Genomic DNA, 19,486 nt, shown 5'->3' with positions numbered 1-19,486 from the left:
ATCGCTTCTTCCGGGTCCCACTGTGTACTGTGACCTGACAGCACACATCGTTATGTCATAGTGCATGCCTACGTGCACTACGTCCTGCAACTGTGTGCGGTCAGAACTCCACCATAATGGAAGCAGTCGTTACCATTCAGACTATAGGACTCACTGCCACTTTCCTCCCATTTTGTGGGGAACAAAGTGCTTTTTATAGTCCAAAAAATACAGTAAACAACTTTTTAAATAGTCTGAAAAAAGAACTTACCACCTTATGTCTGCAGCTCCTCGCTAGGATATGCTCCCATTGTCTGATAGTTGCAGGTCCCACCACATGGACCCAGACCCATCTCCTAAACGGAGCCAAGTGGTGGCTAGAGTACTCTGGACATGTATAACTCTGTGTATAGCATACAAGTGATGGCTAACCTCCGGCACTCCATGTGTGGTGAAACTACGACTCGCAGCATTCTCCATTCATTTCTATGAGGTTCTGAGAACAGCCAAGCAAGTGTGCCTCTTGGGAGTCGTAGTTTTCCACAGCTGGAGTGCCGAAGGTTAGCCATCACAGGCCTAGACTTTAGAGAGTTCAGGTTCAATAGTAGACCAATATATGGTCAGGAGGTCATCTCCAGGTTCAATACCAATTCTTCCATATCTGACCAGCAGCCTGATATCACTGCATGGGTTGCAGAGCGTTCACTGTTCATTTCTCACAAGTGTAACCAGAGGAATATATTCTGGATCAGTTGTCTCAGTTCATACTGGACACTGAATATATGGTAAAGACCATTTGTTTCAGTTCTTCACATTCTTCTCTTTTATTCTTACAGTTTTGTGCATTTTATACAAATAAATGTATTAACGGCTCCAAACAGAAATAAATTATGTGCTGAAGAATTAATGTGACATGTTTCCAGTCCATCTGTACGGAAACCATGAAGGCGATATTGACCGCAGTCTGCCAGGGAGTAGTTTCCATAGTATAATGGTCTGGAAAGAAGTTATCCAGTCAATCAATGCATCTTTAGATGTAGACAGGCAGAAAACCTGCTGCCCCTTGTTCAGATACAGCAGTCCTCTTCCTGGTCCTTGCTGCATGTTGTGTAAATTTAGGGGATAAGTGTCTGATCATCGAGGGTCCAATCACTGGGGCCCCCACCGATCATGAGAACTGGGGCCCATGTTCCCCTATTTAAATAGCTGGTGGGCACGCATGTGCTCTGCTGCTCCATTTATCTCCAGGCCCATAGAGGTGCCACTCCATTAATCTCCAGGCCCATAGAGGTGCCACTCCATTCATCCCCAGTCCCATAGAAGTACCGCTTCATTCAAACATGGGAACGCAGGCCCCCGTTCTCGTGACCATCGGGGACCATAATGGTCAGACCCCCACTGAGCAGAGGCTTATCCCCTATCCTGTGCATAGAGGATTAATTATTATAATGGGACAATCCCCCTTAACTCCAAGCTGTCACTTTGTTAATACACTTCCAGGAGGATCAACAGAGAAACAGCAAAATGCTGAGTTGCAAGAAAAGATGCTGCAGATTAGTTTTCTGAAAGACATGTCCCTGGAGCTCACAGACAGAGCACATACTTTTCAAAGATTTAGTTAGATTGGGACTACATAAAGATTGCAATGTCACATCGTTAATCACATCCAATGATTGTCAATGGGGTTGCGATGCGACTCACAACATACTGTGAAGCGCCAGTCACAAGAAATTCCACACTTCGATTGTCTGGTCGTAGGCCGCAATGCAAGTTGAGTGCGACTGCGACTTTTCTGCAATTTGACTGTTTTTAAATCTTTTATGAGACTTGCTGTGGCATATTAGGTCACCATATAGCCCCAGTCTTATAGTGCAGCAGGAGGATCTGCTAGCCATACACATTAGATAAATGTTGGCTGAACATGTCAATCTCAGCGGGATCGGCGGACCCTCTAATATGTATGGGGGGGGCTCTTGACTCTCTGTGACAGGTATTGGGGGATAGATAAGGATTAAGCAATTGGATTTCAATTGCACAACCTTTTTTGTTCTCGGGGAGGTGTCTAGCTGTGGCTTCTTCCCCTGTCCCCATTCATAACACATTCGTACTCACCTTGGCAGAGCATGCATGCACATGGGATCGGGAATGATAATTTCAGCAGGGGTGAAATGGCTGATGCCCAGGAAGCCACCTAAGCCGTCCTTAAGAAAATAATGACGTGACACCCCTCCTGACTCCTGAATTCAACTGTATTGCCATCCTAAGGCAATTGGAGTAGGAGAACAGAACGTGTCAGCTGGCGTTGGCCACCACAGAGGGGCAGTTACTGGGGAGGTATGTTGTGTTGCTGGAGCATCATTTTGTGATGCACTGTGGTATTAGGTTCTGCTGGGGTGGTATTATGTGCCGCAGTATGTTAATGCTAACCCACCTACTTGTGTTGGCGCCACCTTCTGTCAGTTTGGATTCGCCTACAACATGGGGCCACTTTTATTTTTTTCCAGGGCCGCTTTAAGTATCCAGTCTGTCCCTGGCTGTCGGCTAAACAAGCTTGGACTAGCCTAAGTTTAATCTCGCGTCTGGCAGATTTACCTCTGTATGAACGGTATGATCTGCCTGCATTTTATCTGATATTGGGGTTGCACAATAATGGGGTATAATGCTATGGCGCCTGACCACCACCTGTTCAGGACCATGCATGTTCAAGTGAATGGACAGTGTGCGGACAGGAGCACACTGCAGCCCCTTCATCCTGAGGATGGATGGGGGTCTCAGCAGTCGAAAAGCTCAGACTACCACTGAGCAGGAAGTGAAGCCATATTCCAGTGATATACAATCAAGACGATGCGATGCAGAGAAACTTTGATATTTGTACAAGTCACCTGCATTTTGGAAAGGCACAATTTTGAACCGGATTATTCATCCTTCGTGTCCTATCCATTTCTTAGAATTACAATCTGATGACATAGTGACAACGCCATCAATATTTGGGTGGGTTCACATCACATTTTATGCCTCAGTTTGACGTATACATTAGAAAAAAAGGATGCAAAAATGCAGCACTCCACATTCTTGTATCCTGCAGAGTCCGGTAAAAAAAAATATACGATTATATTTTTTTTTTTTACAATGGAACTCTATGGTGAACAATTGCATCAGTCTTAGGCAACCAATTAATTTATACGTTAAACGGATGGGAAAAACGTGATGTGGACCCTATCTTTGCCCCCTTCACCCTGTGTAGGCGATACGTGCATGTGGTAAAGAAATAGGAAAACGCAGCCAACACATGAATTCCTTGGGAATTAATCTTCTAAAGAAAATTGTTGCTTTTTGCATAATCATGATCCTTTCAAAATGCAAAGAATCACACTGTGGGAGAGAGAATTCACAGAAAATGGTAAAATTTCCCCAAAGCAAAGTCTGAGTAAAACCAGGTCGTGAGATAGGTGACAGTCCTAGATCGTGATTCAGAAGAGAGAGTCCTGAAGAACACGGTCACTTAAACTCTAGTGTGTCTACAGGTTCGTGATGACCCAGCTGAGGACGTTGTTGTGGTGCCCGCTGCCACATTCAATGTCGATGGAGAGTCCTCATCTGTTATGTCTCCTTGATCTTCTCGCTGGAGGCCGAGGCTGATGTGACTCTGTAGAGCTGCTGGTGTCAACCACTCTTTAGGTAGGCAACTCTGGAGAAATGGTATGCATGAGCTGAAGTAAGCTAAGCGGTTCACCCAACGTGGGATTTCCTTTCCACACAGCATCTGAAATAACAAGATAAACCAGCATGAAGAAATTTGCAGGGGTTGTCCCAGTTGAAGGGGCTGTGCACTGTACAACCCCTTTAAATAAAAACTCAATCAGCTCCTGTAAATGGACTGCAATAACAAAAGAATTGCTACTCACCCCTTTTCAATCCTTCTAGCACTGTGCACAGTTCCTTCCCCCTGCTGTCTGTTTTCCTGGCTGCAGCAGTGACATTTTGTGTATGCAGGTCACTGCTGCAGCCAAATTACTGACTTCCCTAGTGGCGTCCTGTGTACTGCTGAGGCCAGTGATTGGCTGCACCTTGACCTGCATGCATAGAACGTCACCACTGCAGCCAGGAACATAATGTAGCGCAGTGCTGGCAGAAGCAGTAGAAAAAGGGGGTGCCCACATTTTTATTTAGCTCAGACGATGCATTTTGAGTAACATCTAATCAAATTAAAGGGGTTATCCAGGATTTAACTATTGATGACCTATCCTCAGAATGGGCAATCAATATCTGGGGGTCTGACTCCTGGCATCCCAACCGATTAACTGTTAGAAGGGACCTCTTTCTTGGCCTGTGACATCATGTCCATTGGTCACATAGGGGGACTTTTATGAAGACCGGCGATTTAGACGCCAGTCTTCGTCCCACCTGCGCTGGCGGTTTATCTGCCTAAGTTATGTAGAGGCGCCGGCCTCTACATAACTTAGGCGGACTTTACACATGTCTAAATCTACGCCAGCTCCATTGCTGGTGTAGATTTAGACAATTTTCTGTGCCTAAAACAGGCGTATAAAATAATAAATGAGACGGGACGGCCAGTCCGCACCTTTTTTAGACCTGGCATGAGCAGCGGAAAAGGGAGAAAAGTCACAGATTGCGGCGCACAAAGTGGTGTATATCTAATCATAAATGACCCCCATAGTCTTTCTGTAACTTAGTCCCATTCAAGTGAATGGGATTGTACTGCAATACTGAACACAGTATACAATCTACAGCGCCGCTCTATGAAGAGGCTGATGTTCTTTAGGTACCTGATCGTAAAAAGTCGGATCTCCACTGATTTGATATAGATGGTCGATACTGCAGATTGGCCATCAGTATTTCTGTCCCCCGACAGCCCCTTTAAATATATGTTTGCCATATACCAGGGCTGATTGCTGCAAGGGAGTAGCAGGTGGGGCATATGTGTAGGGGGTGCTAATGGGCCCCTTGATGAGGGTATTTAAACACAGGGCTAAGGTAGCAAACAGAATGATTTCCCTGGATAAAGGCAGGTCTAGCTACAACTTTGGGCCAACGTGTCATAACCATAATCCAGTGAAAAGATATTGACATGGCCGGACCCTGTGATCTATATACCATGGCTGAAAGCTTTCTCCTGCAATAATATATAAAAAATATGAGTGGGCATGGGTCCTTTATGTACGTGCCCCTTCATTTCACATCTCACATCAGCCATAAGTGTGTGAATATCATTACAACTGCTGTCTGGTCTGTTCATACAACAGCAGCAGCGATCCAGGGACCGTCCCCCTCCCCCACCTCGGATTTTAGTGAAATGAGATGGAGTTAAATGCAGATGAACAGGGGTCACCACGTTACTAACCTCAGCCAGAACCGCAGAGAAATGATTGCAGTTTTTGTGCATTAAGTGATAGGCGTTGCCCTTGTATTCCTTCCCCAGTTCCTCCATGATGTTATCGATGTCTTCTTCTGTGAAATCCGTTGTGCCAAGTGCTATAGCTTCCCTGTGAGACACAGATATTAGATAGTTAGAAAAACAGATGTGTCCATTGCTAATGACTGTAGACACTTAGGAAGAAAATATGTCCCATGTCTTCTCCACCACCCATCTCCTGCAAGTGCGTCATTCCCATCTTCTTAAAGGTGGCTAAAATGTACCAAAGGTTTCTTGTGACCCTCCACCATGCCCGAGACCTAGGTCCTGTAGGTGCCAGTCCTCCACTAAGGTGTTTGTCTGCTATTTCTTCTTGGTTTTGACTTGACTAAATCTGTGACCTCACTTCTGATCTCTGCTGGCTCTGACCCTAGTCAATTCTGCAAGAACTCTGTCTGCCTTGACCTCAGATTATTCAAAAATTCACTTCTGCTTCACTTTGGTAAATTGCTATGCATCTCCTGGCTGTCTTACTTCAGCTAATGCCGACTTCTGGGAAATCCCTGTTGCAAATGTATACTTTCATGTATTTAGGTTAGCATAGGCAACTTACTGAATTATGTCCTTTTGAAGCTTTCGAAGATGTGTGAAACCATGCTCCCTTGTTTGCCTGATCATCTTCCTATACAGAACAGCCACTTTCTTAAAGGGGTTGTCTGGCCTTGGAGACAACAACCCCTACAGTCCTCACATGTGCCCCTTCACAAAAAAAAAAAAATACTACTACTACTCACTTGTCCGCTGCCTAGCTGCCTCTCTGTTCCTGGCTTTTTTTGGTCCCTGTGGGTCCAGGAAGCAGCTTGTTCCCTTGACTGCTGCAAACAATCACACTGGGACCAGGAACAAAGCGGCGAAGAGGCTGAGGACGATGAGTAGTGTTTTTTGGGTTTTGTATGGGTTACAGGTTAGGACTGCAGTCAGCTCCAAAGCCGGATATCCCCTTTAAAGTGACCACTGCAGCTTCCATTAAAATACACTGTGCCTGCTGCCTGGTCATTTTGGATCTGTATCCAAGAATTAAACTGGCACAGCTATTTTAAAGGCCATCTTTGTACCTATAAAACTAGCTGACCTGTTGCATGTGCGCTTGGCAGCTGAAGGCGTCTTGCATTAGGGGGTGTTGCCATTACTCCTAGAGGCTCTGCTCTCTCTGCAACTGCCGTGCCCTCTGCACTTTGATTCACACGGTCAACCATGATGACGGTTTCACTGCCTGGTCCTGTCAATCAAAGTGCAGGGGCACAGCAGTTGCAGAGAGAGCAAAGCCTCTAGAAGGAAGGGTAACGCCATCGTTGCTCCTAGAGGCTCACTTGCTTATATTAAAACATAATTTTTCTCAGCAGTGCGGGCACATAGGGCCATGGGACCAACACAGATGCCTTAAGCTGGTCAGCCAGTGTCATAGGTACAGATCTGCTGACAGATGCCCTTTAAAGGTGAGGAATGGATAATGCCTTCGACTCCTCTCCTTGGTCTAGAATATAGCAAACATGTTAGTTGCCATGTTGGTTCACTGTAGAATTTGTGATAAAAAGATATAAATATAATATGTACAAAATCTTACTTAAATTTGAAAGTTTCTCCAAGTTCCACTGCACTGCCAGGTGTGATCTCAAATATCCCACTAAATGGGTAGGGATGTCCTCCATAGGCAAACTCTGCAATTATAGAAGTGCAGACAAATAGGATGATTTCAGTGAAAATAATACAGTCTTTTGTTTTATCTACTTCACCAACTTTAATGAGGACTTTCAAAGATTTAAAGAGGACCTGTCACCGCTCCTGACATGCCTGTTTTAATAGCTTCATGCATTCCCCATGTAATAACAATTCTGGAGCATCTAGTCTTGTTGTGCCATTTCTTTATTATTTCAACTAGAAGTTATGAATAATTGCTAGCAGTCAGCAGTAAGGGTACAGAGGGGTGGTAACCAGTTAGGGGTGTGTACCTGCACAGTCTGACAATGGCAGCACTGATTGGATAGAGTGAGTCTGTGCAGGTACACATCCCTAACTGGTTACCTCCCCCCTGTACCCTTACTGCAGACTGCTAGCAATTCATTCATAACTTCTAGTAGAAATAACAAAGGAATGGCACAACATAGAGCTATAAGAATAGATGCTCCAGAATTGTTATTACATGGGGAATGCATGAAGCTATTTAAACAGGCATGTCAGGAGAGGGGACAGGTCAACTTAAAGCAGGTAGGTCCTTATTAGTGTTGAACGCGAATATTCGAATTCCGAATATTTATCGTGAATATCGCAACTACGAGAATTTGCGAATATTTCGAATATAGTGCTATGTATTCATTTTTCAAATATTCGTCTTTTTTTTACTCGAAAAATCGGCAAGGTAATGATCGCGTAATATGTGAATATTACGTGATTAATACAGGCGTTGGTCAAAAACTAATATATAGCACTATAGAATATAGTGCTATATATTCGTTTATTAGAATATTCGTAATTTTTTTCCATCTGAAGTCATGATTCCTCCCTGCTTAAGTTGCTTGACAAGCAACTTAAGCAGGGAGGAATCATAACTTTAGATGTAAAAAAAATGACAAATATTCTAAAAAAAACTAATATATAGCACTATATTCTATAGTGCTATATATTCGTTTTTGACCCACACCTGTATTGATCACTTAATATTCACATATTACGCGATCATTACCTTTTTTCGACCAAAAAAATGAAGAATATAGCGAATATTCTACAAAATATTTGCGAAATATCGCGAATTCGAATATGACCCCTGCCGCTCATCACTGTCTGACCCTTCGGCAGAAATAGTAGTAGTGGTAGTAAGGGGCATCCTGGGACTAGAGGGCAGTGATGGTATAGAATTACCCCAGCCTCTGTCTCTGTACATGGTATAATTGCCAACATTTAGAAATATGTTCAGATGGGGGGATCTCAGGTAAAGGATGGTCAAAAATGGTCATTATTTTATGATGACCCATAATAGATGATTAACAGATAAAGCCTATTTAGGCTATTGACCTCACTTGTCCCAGATAATAAATCTTTACTTTTAATGAATCTGCTAAGAATTGCTGAGTGAAAGGAAAGTGAGCTAAGGAAAGAGTTAAAACTATCTGATGCCCTGTTAGTACTTCAGCATGTGTATCCTAGCTACAATGTGAGCCGAGCATGCACTCCCCGTGCATACTGTGATAGCAGACCTGTACAGCACCGTCCTATCTGTATTGCTATAGAGGATTCTATGTGCAAACACTGTTCAAACTTGGACATGCTCTGCTAATCAACCTTGTAGCTGGAACTGACACAGACTTCAGAGTCACTAAACTGTCCCCCAACATGTTTCGCCAGCTAATCTGGCTTCATCAGGGGTAACGGACAGCTATAACAGCCATGCTAAATCTTTAGGTGTCAATTAGCAATAGCTGCTGCTAACACATAAAATACCTGCTCTTACTTCACCGAGGCCAGGAACCTCGGTGGTACATACCTCCCATCCACGATGATTCCAGGTACCTTCTTACATACCCCCCCCCCCCCCGTTTGTTCATTCCTGAGGGGGTGAACACCTGCCATACAGTATACCCGGGACAGGGCATCCGCGTTTTCCTGCAACCGATCTGCCTTGTGTTTCACGGAACTTAAAGTTCTGCAAGGACAGGAACCACCTGGTGACTCTGACATTTCTCTCTTTGGCCTGGCTCATCCATTTGAGAGGGGAGTGGTCAGTCACCAGGCGGAACTTTCTCCCCAACAAATAGTAGCGGAGAGACTCGACTGCCCACTTGATAGCCAGGCACTCTCTCTCCACTATGCTATACCTGGTTTCGGCTGGGGGGAGCTTGCGGCTTAAAAAGACAAGGGGATGCTCCTTCCCGTTGACTTCCTGAGAGAGTACAGCACCGAGGCCTACTTCGGAGGCATCTGTCTTTACCACGAACTACCTATTGAAGTCGGGCATCACCAAAACAGGGGATCCGCACAGGGCCAACTTCAAAGTGGAAAAAGCCTCTTTAGCCCAATCATCCCAGCGAACCACCACTGATTTTCGTCCCTTCAAGAGCTCTGTTAAGGGCGCGGCTATTGTGGCAAAGTGGGGAACAAATCTCATGTAATAGCCTATTATTCCTAGGAACGACTTTACTTGTTTAGTGGTGACAGGTCGGGGCCAATTTCTTATCGCCTCTATTTTGTTTACTTGGGGTTTGATCACTCCACGCCCAATGACTTACCCCATGTATTTTGTCTCCTCTAACTCTATTGCACATTTTTTGGGTTAGCGGTTAGTCCAGCTTTTCAAAGGGATTCTACTACAGCCTGCACTTTGGGCAGGTGACTTTCCCAGTCGGTACTGTGGATGACAATATCGTCCAGGTAAGCCGAAGCATACCGACGATGTGGTCGCAGCACAATGTCCATTAGCCTTTGAAAAGTTGCGGGGGCGCCATGCAGACCAAAGGGTAACACCTTATACTGGTACAACCCCTCCGGTGTGATGAAAGCCGTTTTCTCTTTGGCAGCCTCCGTTAAGGGTACCTGCCAAAGGTCCAAAACAGAAAAATACCGGACTTGTCCTAACCTCTCAATCAGCTCGTCTACCCAGGACATGGGATACGCATCGAACTTGGATACCTTGTTTAATTTTCGAAAATCGGTACAAAACCGCAACGTCCCGTCCGGTTTGGGTATCGGTACTATAGGGCTGGCCCACTCACTTCTAGACTCCTCGATGACGTCTAGTTGCAGCATTAGTTGTACTTCCTCAGAGATGGCCTGTCGCCAAGCCTCGGGTACCTGGTATGGTTTCAACCGGATTTTGGCCTGAGGCTCAGTGACAATGTCATTCTGGATTATGGAAGTGCGTCCAGGGAGGTTTGAGAACACATCTGTGTTCCTGTTGACGAACTCCCTAGCCTCCTGAGTCTGTTTAGAGGAGAGGCTGTCAACAATCTTCACTGTGGCAACCGCTTCCCTTACATCAGACTTAGGGGCCAGAACCTCTACCTCCTAGAAAACTCGGCCGTGGGCTATCGTCAGTACTGGTCTCCCTATTCTTCCACGGTTTGAGTAAATTCACATTGTACACCTGGTCCGGCTTCCGCCCTGGCTAGTCTACTTCTCCAACCTTTTCAAGTACCTCGCAGCGTCCCTGCCACCTAGCCAGTAACTTACTGTCCATTGTCTGTACCAGAACCAAAACCCGATCTCCTGGGTTAAAGATCCGGACCCGAGCCTGCCGATTATACACCCGACTTTGACCCCGCTGAGATGCCTCCATATGTTCATTTACCAGCGGCAACACAGTTTCCATACGTTCCTGCATCTGGTTGACATATTTAACAACACTTTTATATGGTGTGGGTTGTTGCTCCCATGCCTCTTTGGCTATCTCCAACAGACCACGTGGATGTCTGCAATATAGTAGTTCGAAGAGCGAGAACCCAGTAGAGGCGTGGGGCACTTCTCTGCAAACATAACATAGGGCAGACGGAGGTGCCAGTCCCTTTCCATCCCTAGCTACTACTCGTTTTAACATAGTTTTTAATGTTTGATTAAACCTTTCTACTAGGCCGTCAGTTTGCGGGTGATAGACAGATATCTGTATCTGTTTGATATTCAGCAACTTACAGAGCTCCCGCATGACCTTGGACATAAAAGGAGTACCCTGGTCAGTCAGAACCTCTTTGGGTATCCCCACTCAGGAAAACATCTCCATTAACTCCATTACCCTACGTGGGGTTGTCTCCCCCTCTTCCACAGATGTGGTGGTCACGCCTACTGCTGGCCCTTCAGCCTCAGATTTCCAGGGTTCCGGGCATCCCCCTGAACAAGGCCAATCTCCTGGGCTTATTCCTGTCTCAGGGGTATCCTTAACTCTCACAACCGATCATAGGGCAGGGAAACCTGGAAAGTCTCTCCCTATTATGAGTTCATAGTGGAGATTTGTGGCGACTGCCACTTCATGGATCTACCTGCCGGCCACCGTGGTTAGAGACACCTGCGTGGTGGGGTAGTCTTTCAAGTCTCCATGAATGCACATCACCCCAACTTTCCGGCCAGTATACTCAGCGGACCGCACCAGGGTAGCCCTTACCAGGGTCACCAGTTCCCTTAGTCCAGCAGTGCCTCCGCTTGAGTGTCTCCCACTTCCACCTGGCACAAGTGGTCTAGAGTCTCCGGGGTACCTGTGGCACACAGTTTCCTAGCATATAGCTATTGTCGGTAATCACAATTAGTGTCTATGGGCTCAACCCGATGAGGACACTCAGCCATGGTGTGACCAGGTTCCTGACACCGCCAGCAGATTAACTGGATATGGCCCATAGGAACCTCCCAGGGTGGTTTCATTGGCTCATACCGGTGGGCCTGGGTTGGGGAGTTCTGAAGTTTGCCTGCCCTCCTCCCAAAAGAGCCCCCCTGAGATTCTTGGTGGCCTCATAGCATTCCACCAGGTCCACCATTTCCAGGGCATTTCCAGGAGTTACCTGGCCGATCCAGTCCTGGAGAGGGGGTGGCAGCGCCCTCCAGAATATGGCAGCCAATAGTCTATCCAGCATAGCTGTGGGACTCAGCACATCAGGCTGTAGCCACTTTTTCAAAAGGTGGAGTAAGTCATAATACTGGGGTCTCGCCGGCTCAGCCGGCTTAAACCCCCACTGATGTACCCGCTGGTCCCGGACCAACATATTCACCCCCAGTCTTGCCAAAATCTCACCCTTTACCTTCGGGTAGTCGGCCGCTTGATCGTCCGGCAAGTCGAAATACACCAGCTGGGACTCTGATGCCAGGAAAGGAGCGACGACCTCTGGTGGCCACTTTCTCGTACATTACCAGGTAGGTTTCGATGTTGTCTGCGGGTGTCATCTTAGGGATCGCTGCACGGACTGCTTTCCAGGCATCGTGGACGCTTGGGGCTGCTCCTGCTGTCTGCAAAGCCATCACGTGTTGTAGCAGCAACTGGTTGGTTTCTTGCCGCTGCTTATTAGCCTCCTGTTGGTACAAGTTGGTTTCCCGCTGCTGCAAATTAGCCTCCATAAGGGCCTTCACAAGAGCCTCTATTTTGTCATGGGGCACGGGTTGAAATACAGCTGGTTTGATGTACGACATAATCCTCCACCAATTGTGGGGATTCGCTCTGGTAGTTAGGACTAGCTGGTGCAGCACAGAGGCAACGTACACAGTTCTTGAATCAAACAGCGGTGTTTATTCACACATTGGTGTATAACAAAATGCAGATAAGGTGTATCACAAAAGGCAGGCGGCTTGGTGTTTGTTCGCACACAAGGAAAGTCCATAAACAATAAAAGACAACTTTTTTCCTGGGTGTTAATTCACACCCTGTTAGCCGTTCAGCCTCATCAAGTCCATAGGCGGCCTGTTCGCCTTTAGAGGGGCCTGAGTCCTCCAGCCTGGCTCAAACCTCAAATCCCAGCACAGCCCTCAGTTCACAGCACACAGACTTCTGAGCTCCACTGTCAGAGGGAGGTAAATCCACCACACCTGGCAGTGCTGGCTGTTTTTTATGCCTGGCAAAACCCGGCCTGGAACATGGGGAGTAGTTACCCACCCATCTCTTTGACTACTCCCAGTAAGAGCCGTCCCGGATCAGCTATAACAGCCATGCTAAATCTTTAGGTGTCAATTAGCAATAGCTGCTGCTGACACATAAAATACCGGCTCTTACTTCACCGAGGCCAGGAACCTCGGTGACACATACCTTCCATCCACAATGATTCCAGGTACCTTCTTACACCATGTAAAAAGCAAGCAGTGGCTAAAAAAACAAGGAGGAGGGAGTGGGACATCACATTCTGCCCAGGAAAGGGAAACCTAAGAATCTTTGCAATAAAATCAGGATTATCCCTCCAAATCGGGACTGTTGACACCTATGACATAACCATTTCATTTTGCAGTTGGCCATTGCACAGTCTTGATGTCTAAACCAATACATTATAATAGTAGGATAGGATAAATGGTAAGCCAGCCCTTTTGGTAAATGCTAGGGTTGTCAGCTTGTCGTTAAAGGCTAATTAGTCTACAGTTTTCAAAGGTGGGTATGCATTTCATATAAACTTAGTTTGGCTAAAATGTAGAATGGCAACTGTTGGCCTAATCTTTAAATAAACTACCTTCTGAGCTTAAAGAGAATGTGTAATGAAAAATGATATTGGGTAAATCAAGTTTTTGTTACATATCATTTGTTTTTAAGATAGGTGATATTTTTTTTTAATTTCCCATGTCATTATATTTAAAAAAGTATCCTAAAATCCAGAAGCTTGCACACTGGCCCACCAGGCCTATAGACATCTTGTGTTATAGATACTACAATTAGTGATGGTCACAGCTCACCTCCCCCTTGCTGCACAATGAACTCTGCACAGGTCACAGAGCATGTCTAGAAAACTCTCCTGTAGATATCAATTAGTCCCCTCCTGTCCATTGTATCTATGGCCCATGGTGACTGCTGTAAAGAATATCTGTCCCCATAATCACGTTCAGGAAATAGAATAAAAATAATCTACAATCATAAAAATAAAAAAAAAGATAAAAAATAAGGATATGTATCAATATAAGGTTTTAATTGGTAGAAAAAATATAGATGACCCATTCGATTTAAGAAAATTGTAATGACAGCAATGAGGAGGAAGATAAAGAACACTGGCTGATCAGTTTTTCTCTATGTGCCCTATGCTAGCCACAACAGTGAGTAGGGCAGAGCATACTTAGATATGTTGGACATATCACCAGACTTGTCCCTTCATCAGCGCTGCTTTCCATTGAGATGTTTGGGAGGCAGAAAGGACAGGTTTTCGGTGGAATTTCCTTTGCAGACTGCTTCTCTAATTCTCAGTTGTCAGTTGATTTGGTGGGTGGAGACTAGTTGGTATCATTACCACCCATAGACTACACATAGAGGTAGCAGCTTCTGATCCCTTACCCACTCTCACTCACTCAGAATCATCTAGAAGCACCATATGACATTATAGAGAAATACTTAGCAGTACAGATGTGAATAAAGCACTTAGGGTAAGTGATAACCTTTACTATTAGCTGATGAATCTGCAGAATCATGTCTGTGTTGTGTCTGTCTCTGCTTCTGTCCGTTCATCCTTCCCCTGCCCCCTCTTTGGACTTCTTTGGGATTATGTAATATGATTCTTTAGTGAGCAGGCAGTCCGTCATTGTTTTAACAAGGTGAATTTCCCACAGATTTCAGAGAGAAAGTTAGTTTAGCAAAGGGAGTATAAAACACGATAAATCTAGAACATGGCATTTTTCTCTAAGATATATTGCAAAGTTTCCTATAGTTACCTGTACTGTTTATTTATGCAAAGTATACTTAGTGACCATTTAAATATGAAAGAAAACTACAATGCAAAGTTATAATATTGGTCACTGCTCTAATGTGCAAAGGGCTTGTAAGTGTGTTTATATGACAATGAAAGTCCTTCTGGCTTGGTATATGGAGCTTTATCGAGCCACTGTTCTGTTATCTCAGGAAGCCACTCACTACAGGTCTGCCACAGCCTAACCGTTTTCCTGTAAGACTGTAGAATAGGATGTCATAATAAATGTGTAGTTGATTCTACTTACAGTTAGTGTAACAAAGTCCTATATAAAGAACAAATTCCCTATTATGATAAGGTTACCGAAAAAGAAATACTTTTTTACAGTGACACAACTAGCATAGAACATATTAGTCTGGAAAGGGTTTTCCAAGACTTAAATATCTGATCGTTGGCGTCTGACACCTGGGACCCCAGCCGACCAGATGTTGGAGAAGGTACCGATGATCATGTGAGCACTGCTGCCTTCTTGCAGCTCACCAAGCACAGCGCCGTCCATTTTATAGCAGCTGTGCTTGGCATCACAGCTCAGCCTCATTCAAGTCAATGGGGATGAGCTGCAACAAGGCCACGTAACTGATGAACATGTCGTCACATGGCCTAGGAAAAGCTGGAGAAGGCCGTTGCGCTACTGTAAATGCCATTGCCTTCTAAAACAGCTGATCAGAGGGGGTCCCATGTGTCAGACCCCCACTGATCAGATACTGGTGACCTATTAAGAGGATTAGTGGCGTATCTAAAAGTGACTGGCCCCACCGCAGCGATTTCTGCTCAACCCTCTCCTCCAGTGACACCCCCACTCCTGTAGCTAGTCAACATCGCTCTCTCAGACGAGGCCCGGCAGCCGCTCCATCCATTTCCTACAGTGTCTCTGTATATAATGTTATGTTTTAATACTGTTGAGAGGGCCTAGACAATAAATTATTTTAGTTCTCCTCTTGGATGGGCCCTTTCTGAGTTGAGGCCCTAAAGCAGCCGCCTCCCCTGCTTCACCTATAGCTATGCCACTGCAGAGGATAGGTCATCAGTATTTAAGTCAAGTAAAACCCCTTTAAATTCTAATCTCTGGTATATTGCTGTTAGGTTCTGTTCACATCTGCATTGTTCTACTTACAGTAACAAAAAACAAAGATGTTTTATGGAATCTGCTCCAACACAAATGTGAACACAACCTTATAGTGGTTGTCCCATGCACTGCATGTTCTCCGTTCATCACTATGAGAGTTCCGAAGATAGCTAAACAAGTGGGCTTGGCTGTTTTTGGAAGTTCCATAGCGGTGAATGAAGAGCGCACCGCACAAGTGCGGCCACCTCATCATTCACTAATATGCGTCTGCTAGAAATCGAACACCGAACACCCGTAGTGACTGGAGAGTGGCCGTGCATTGGTGGCTGCTCTCTATTCACTTCGGAGGCCTTGTTACAGAGAAATGAGTGGGTCTCAAAGGTGGGACCAGCGCCTGACAATTGTGTCATAATCTACAGATATCTCATTAATGCCAACCCAATCTTTTGTTCAGTATGTTGTCTTAGATAAAGGGAGCCTGTCACATTGCACATGCTGTCCTACTGAAAGCGGCATGGTCTAGAGCAGGAGGAGCTGAGCAGACTGATGTATAGTTGTGTGGGAAAAGTATAACTTGAATTTTATTAATTTAAGTCCCTACTAATTCGAGGTTTAGGAGTCCAGTGGGTGGTCTCACACAATGACTGACAGCCTATATACAGTGGGATGCGAAAATTTGGGCAACCTTGCTAATTAGGCAGGTGCATACATTTGGTCACTGTTGTTGTCATTTTATTGATTCCAAAACCTTTAGAACTAATTATTGGAACTCAAATTGGCTTGGTAAGCTCAGCGACCCCTGACCTACATACACAGGTGAATCTAATTATAAGAAAGAGTATTTAAGGGGGTCAATTGTACGTTTCCCTCCTCTTTTAATTTTCTCTGAAGAGTAGCAACATGGGGGTCTCAAAACAACTCTCAAATTACCTGAAGACAAAGATTGTTCCCCATCATGGTTTAGGGGAAGGATACAGAAAGCTGTCTCAGAGATTTCCGCCGTCTGTTTCCACAGTTAGGAACATATTAAGGAAATGGAAGACCACAGGCTCAGTTCAAGTTAAGTCTCGAAGTGGCAGACCAAGAAAAATCTCGGATAGACAGAAGTGACGAATAGTGAGAACAGTCAGAGTCAACCCACAGACCAGCACCAAAGACCTACAACATCGTCTTGCTGCAGATGGAGTCACTGTGCATCGTTCAACCATTCAGCACACTTTACACAAGGAGATGCTGTATGCGAGAGTGATGCAGAGGAAGCCTTTTCTCCGCCTACAGCACAAAAAGTGCCGCTTGAGGTGGGCTAAAGCACATTGGGACAAGCCAGCTTCATTTTGGAATAAGGTGCTCTGGACTGATGAAACTAATATTGAGTTATTTGGCCATAACAAGGGGCGTTATGCATGGAGGAAAAAGAACACAGTATTCCAAGAAAAACACCTGCTACCTACAGTAAAATATGGTGGTGGTTCCATCATGCTGTGGGGCTGTGTGGCCAGTGCAGGGACTGGGAATCTTGTCAAAGTTGAGGGACGCATGAATTCCACTCAGTATCAGCAGATTCTGGAGACCAATGTCCAGGAATCAGTGACAAAGCTGAAGCTGCGTCGGGGCTGGATCTTTCAACAAGACAACGACCCTAAACACTGCTCCAAATCCACTAAGGCATTTATGCAGAGGAACAAGTACAACGTTCTGGAATGGCCATCTCAGTCCCCAGACCTGAATATAATGGAAAATCTGTGGTGTGACTTAAAGAGAGCTGTCCATGCTCGGAAGCCATGAAAAAACCTGAATGAACTGAAGATGTTTTGTAAAGAGGAATGGTCCAAAATACCTTCAACCAGAATCCAGACTCTCATTGGAACCTACAGGAAGCGTTTAGAGGCTGTCATTTCTGCAAAAGGAGGATCTACTAAATATTGATTTCATTTATTTTTTTGTGGTGCCCATATTTATGCACCTGCCTAATTTTGTTTAAACAATTATAGCACACTTTCTGTAAATCCAATAAACTTCATTTTACTTCTCAAATATCACTGTGTGTGTCTCCTATATGATATATTTACAAGACATTTTGTATCGTAACAAGCAACGATTTGTACAGGAAAATCATGACGATTAACAAGGTTGCCCAAACTTTCGCATCCCACTGTAAGTATGTATACAAAGATAGCTTCAGTCACTGAGTAGTACCACCCAGCTCTACTGAATCTTCTCCCACAAAGCTGTACACTGATGAGCAAAATGGTAACAATGTTTTGAACTTTTGACTTTCAGGCTCCATATCTTACTATCCACTACAGCTTTGAACATGGGACTACCATCATTTTATAGACAATCATCTTGGCTATCTCCTACATAATTGGACTTGCAAATGTTTAGCATATAATTAGTTATGCAAATTCTTGTCATTGAACGGCATTGTTACTGTTTTGCTCCTTAAATTCTAAATTGTTCTACACGTTCACAATGTTGGTGCATGCTGGTCGACTCACTTGGGTATGGATACAGCTTTTTCTCTAAATCTACCCACAAGTGTTCGATTGGGTTGAGGTCTGGGGACTGTGGGGGCCAGTCCAGCACCTCTACTCCATTGTCATTAAACCATTTGTTCGCCAATCTCGACGTATGCTTCGGGTCATTGTTCTTCTGGTACACTAAGTCGGCTTTTCATACCAATAGTACTCGAGTGTATGAAGTAACTCGTCGTGTAGGATACTCACATTTAGCTCAGCATTGAGACCACCATCGATCCCGGTCAAGTATCCAACACCTTTGGCTTTGAAACAACCTCATATCATCAGGATTCCTCCACCGAACTTGACAGTTCCTTCAATTTCTTGATCCGTTAGCCCCCTTTTCCCTTGTTTCTTTCAGGCCCATTTGCACTCGTTAGAGCCCAGTCTATTGACATTTGTCTCATCGCTCCAAATCACCCGTTTCCAATGTTCTACTGTGCACTGCTTGTACTTTTTTACAAACTCGAGCCAACGCTTCTTATGACAATGTTGAAGTCGAGGCTTCTTCACCATTCCAGACTTGTAATGTGCATTGCTCAGTGCTTGCATGGATGTGATCTCACTATTATGAAGCAAACGAGCCACCTCCACTTTTGTGTTTGTTGCGCCAGAACTGATAGACCTTGTGATAAGCTGACTTGTTTAGGGTACTTTCACACTTGCGGCAGGACGGATCTGGCAGGCTGTTCACCCTGTCAGATCCGTCCTTCCGCTGTTTCGCCGTGCAGCCGGACCGCTCCGTTCCCATTGACTATAATGGGGACGGGGCGGCGCTCCGGCGCAGTACGGCAGTTCGCGGTCAGAGGCCGCCGGACTAAAAAGTCGGACATGCAGGACTTTTAGTCCGACGGTCTTTCGCCGTGCACTGTCATACTGCGCCGGAGCGCCACCCCTGTCCCCATTATAGTCAATGGGGACGGAGCGGCGGCACAGCGAAACAGCGGAAGGACGGATCCGACAGGGTGAACAGCCTGCCGGATCCGTCCTGCCGCAAGTGTGAAAGTACCCTTACTCCGTTATTTTGCCTGGACGTCCACCTCTTTGGAATGGATGGATGGACTTCATTTCCTATTCTTCCAACTGTCATGGCACTCAGATGATGCTGTTTGACAGTTTTCTTGGCCGAGATACCACTATCGATGAGCTGGAT

At 45.2% G+C, this 19,486-nt stretch overlaps 1 protein-coding gene across 2 annotated transcripts in view; it reads right to left on the bottom strand.

The window, feature by feature from the left end:
- Positions 1 to 792: 792 nt before the first annotated feature.
- The window catches only part of LOC122921466 (deubiquitinase DESI2-like), a 119,583-nt gene continuing 100,889 nt past the window's right edge, over positions 793 to 19,486 (bottom strand). For both annotated transcript variants that reach the window (XM_044271444.1, XM_044271443.1), the window contains exons 3-5: positions 6,978 to 7,071; positions 5,342 to 5,483; positions 793 to 3,742 (exon numbers count right to left, since the gene is read on the bottom strand). In XM_044271444.1, coding sequence (XP_044127379.1) covers positions 3,482 to 3,742; positions 5,342 to 5,483; positions 6,978 to 7,071 — 497 coding nt within the window. In that variant the 3' untranslated portion in view covers positions 793 to 3,481. The remainder of the gene's footprint in view (positions 3,743 to 5,341; positions 5,484 to 6,977; positions 7,072 to 19,486) is intronic.

Source organism: Bufo gargarizans, chromosome 11, assembly GCF_014858855.1.
Source record: "Bufo gargarizans isolate SCDJY-AF-19 chromosome 11, ASM1485885v1, whole genome shotgun sequence".
Lineage (NCBI taxonomy): Eukaryota > Metazoa > Chordata > Amphibia > Anura > Bufonidae > Bufo > Bufo gargarizans.
Note: the sequence above shows the minus strand (reverse complement) of the source record. Positions and strands in the feature narration are given on the sequence as shown.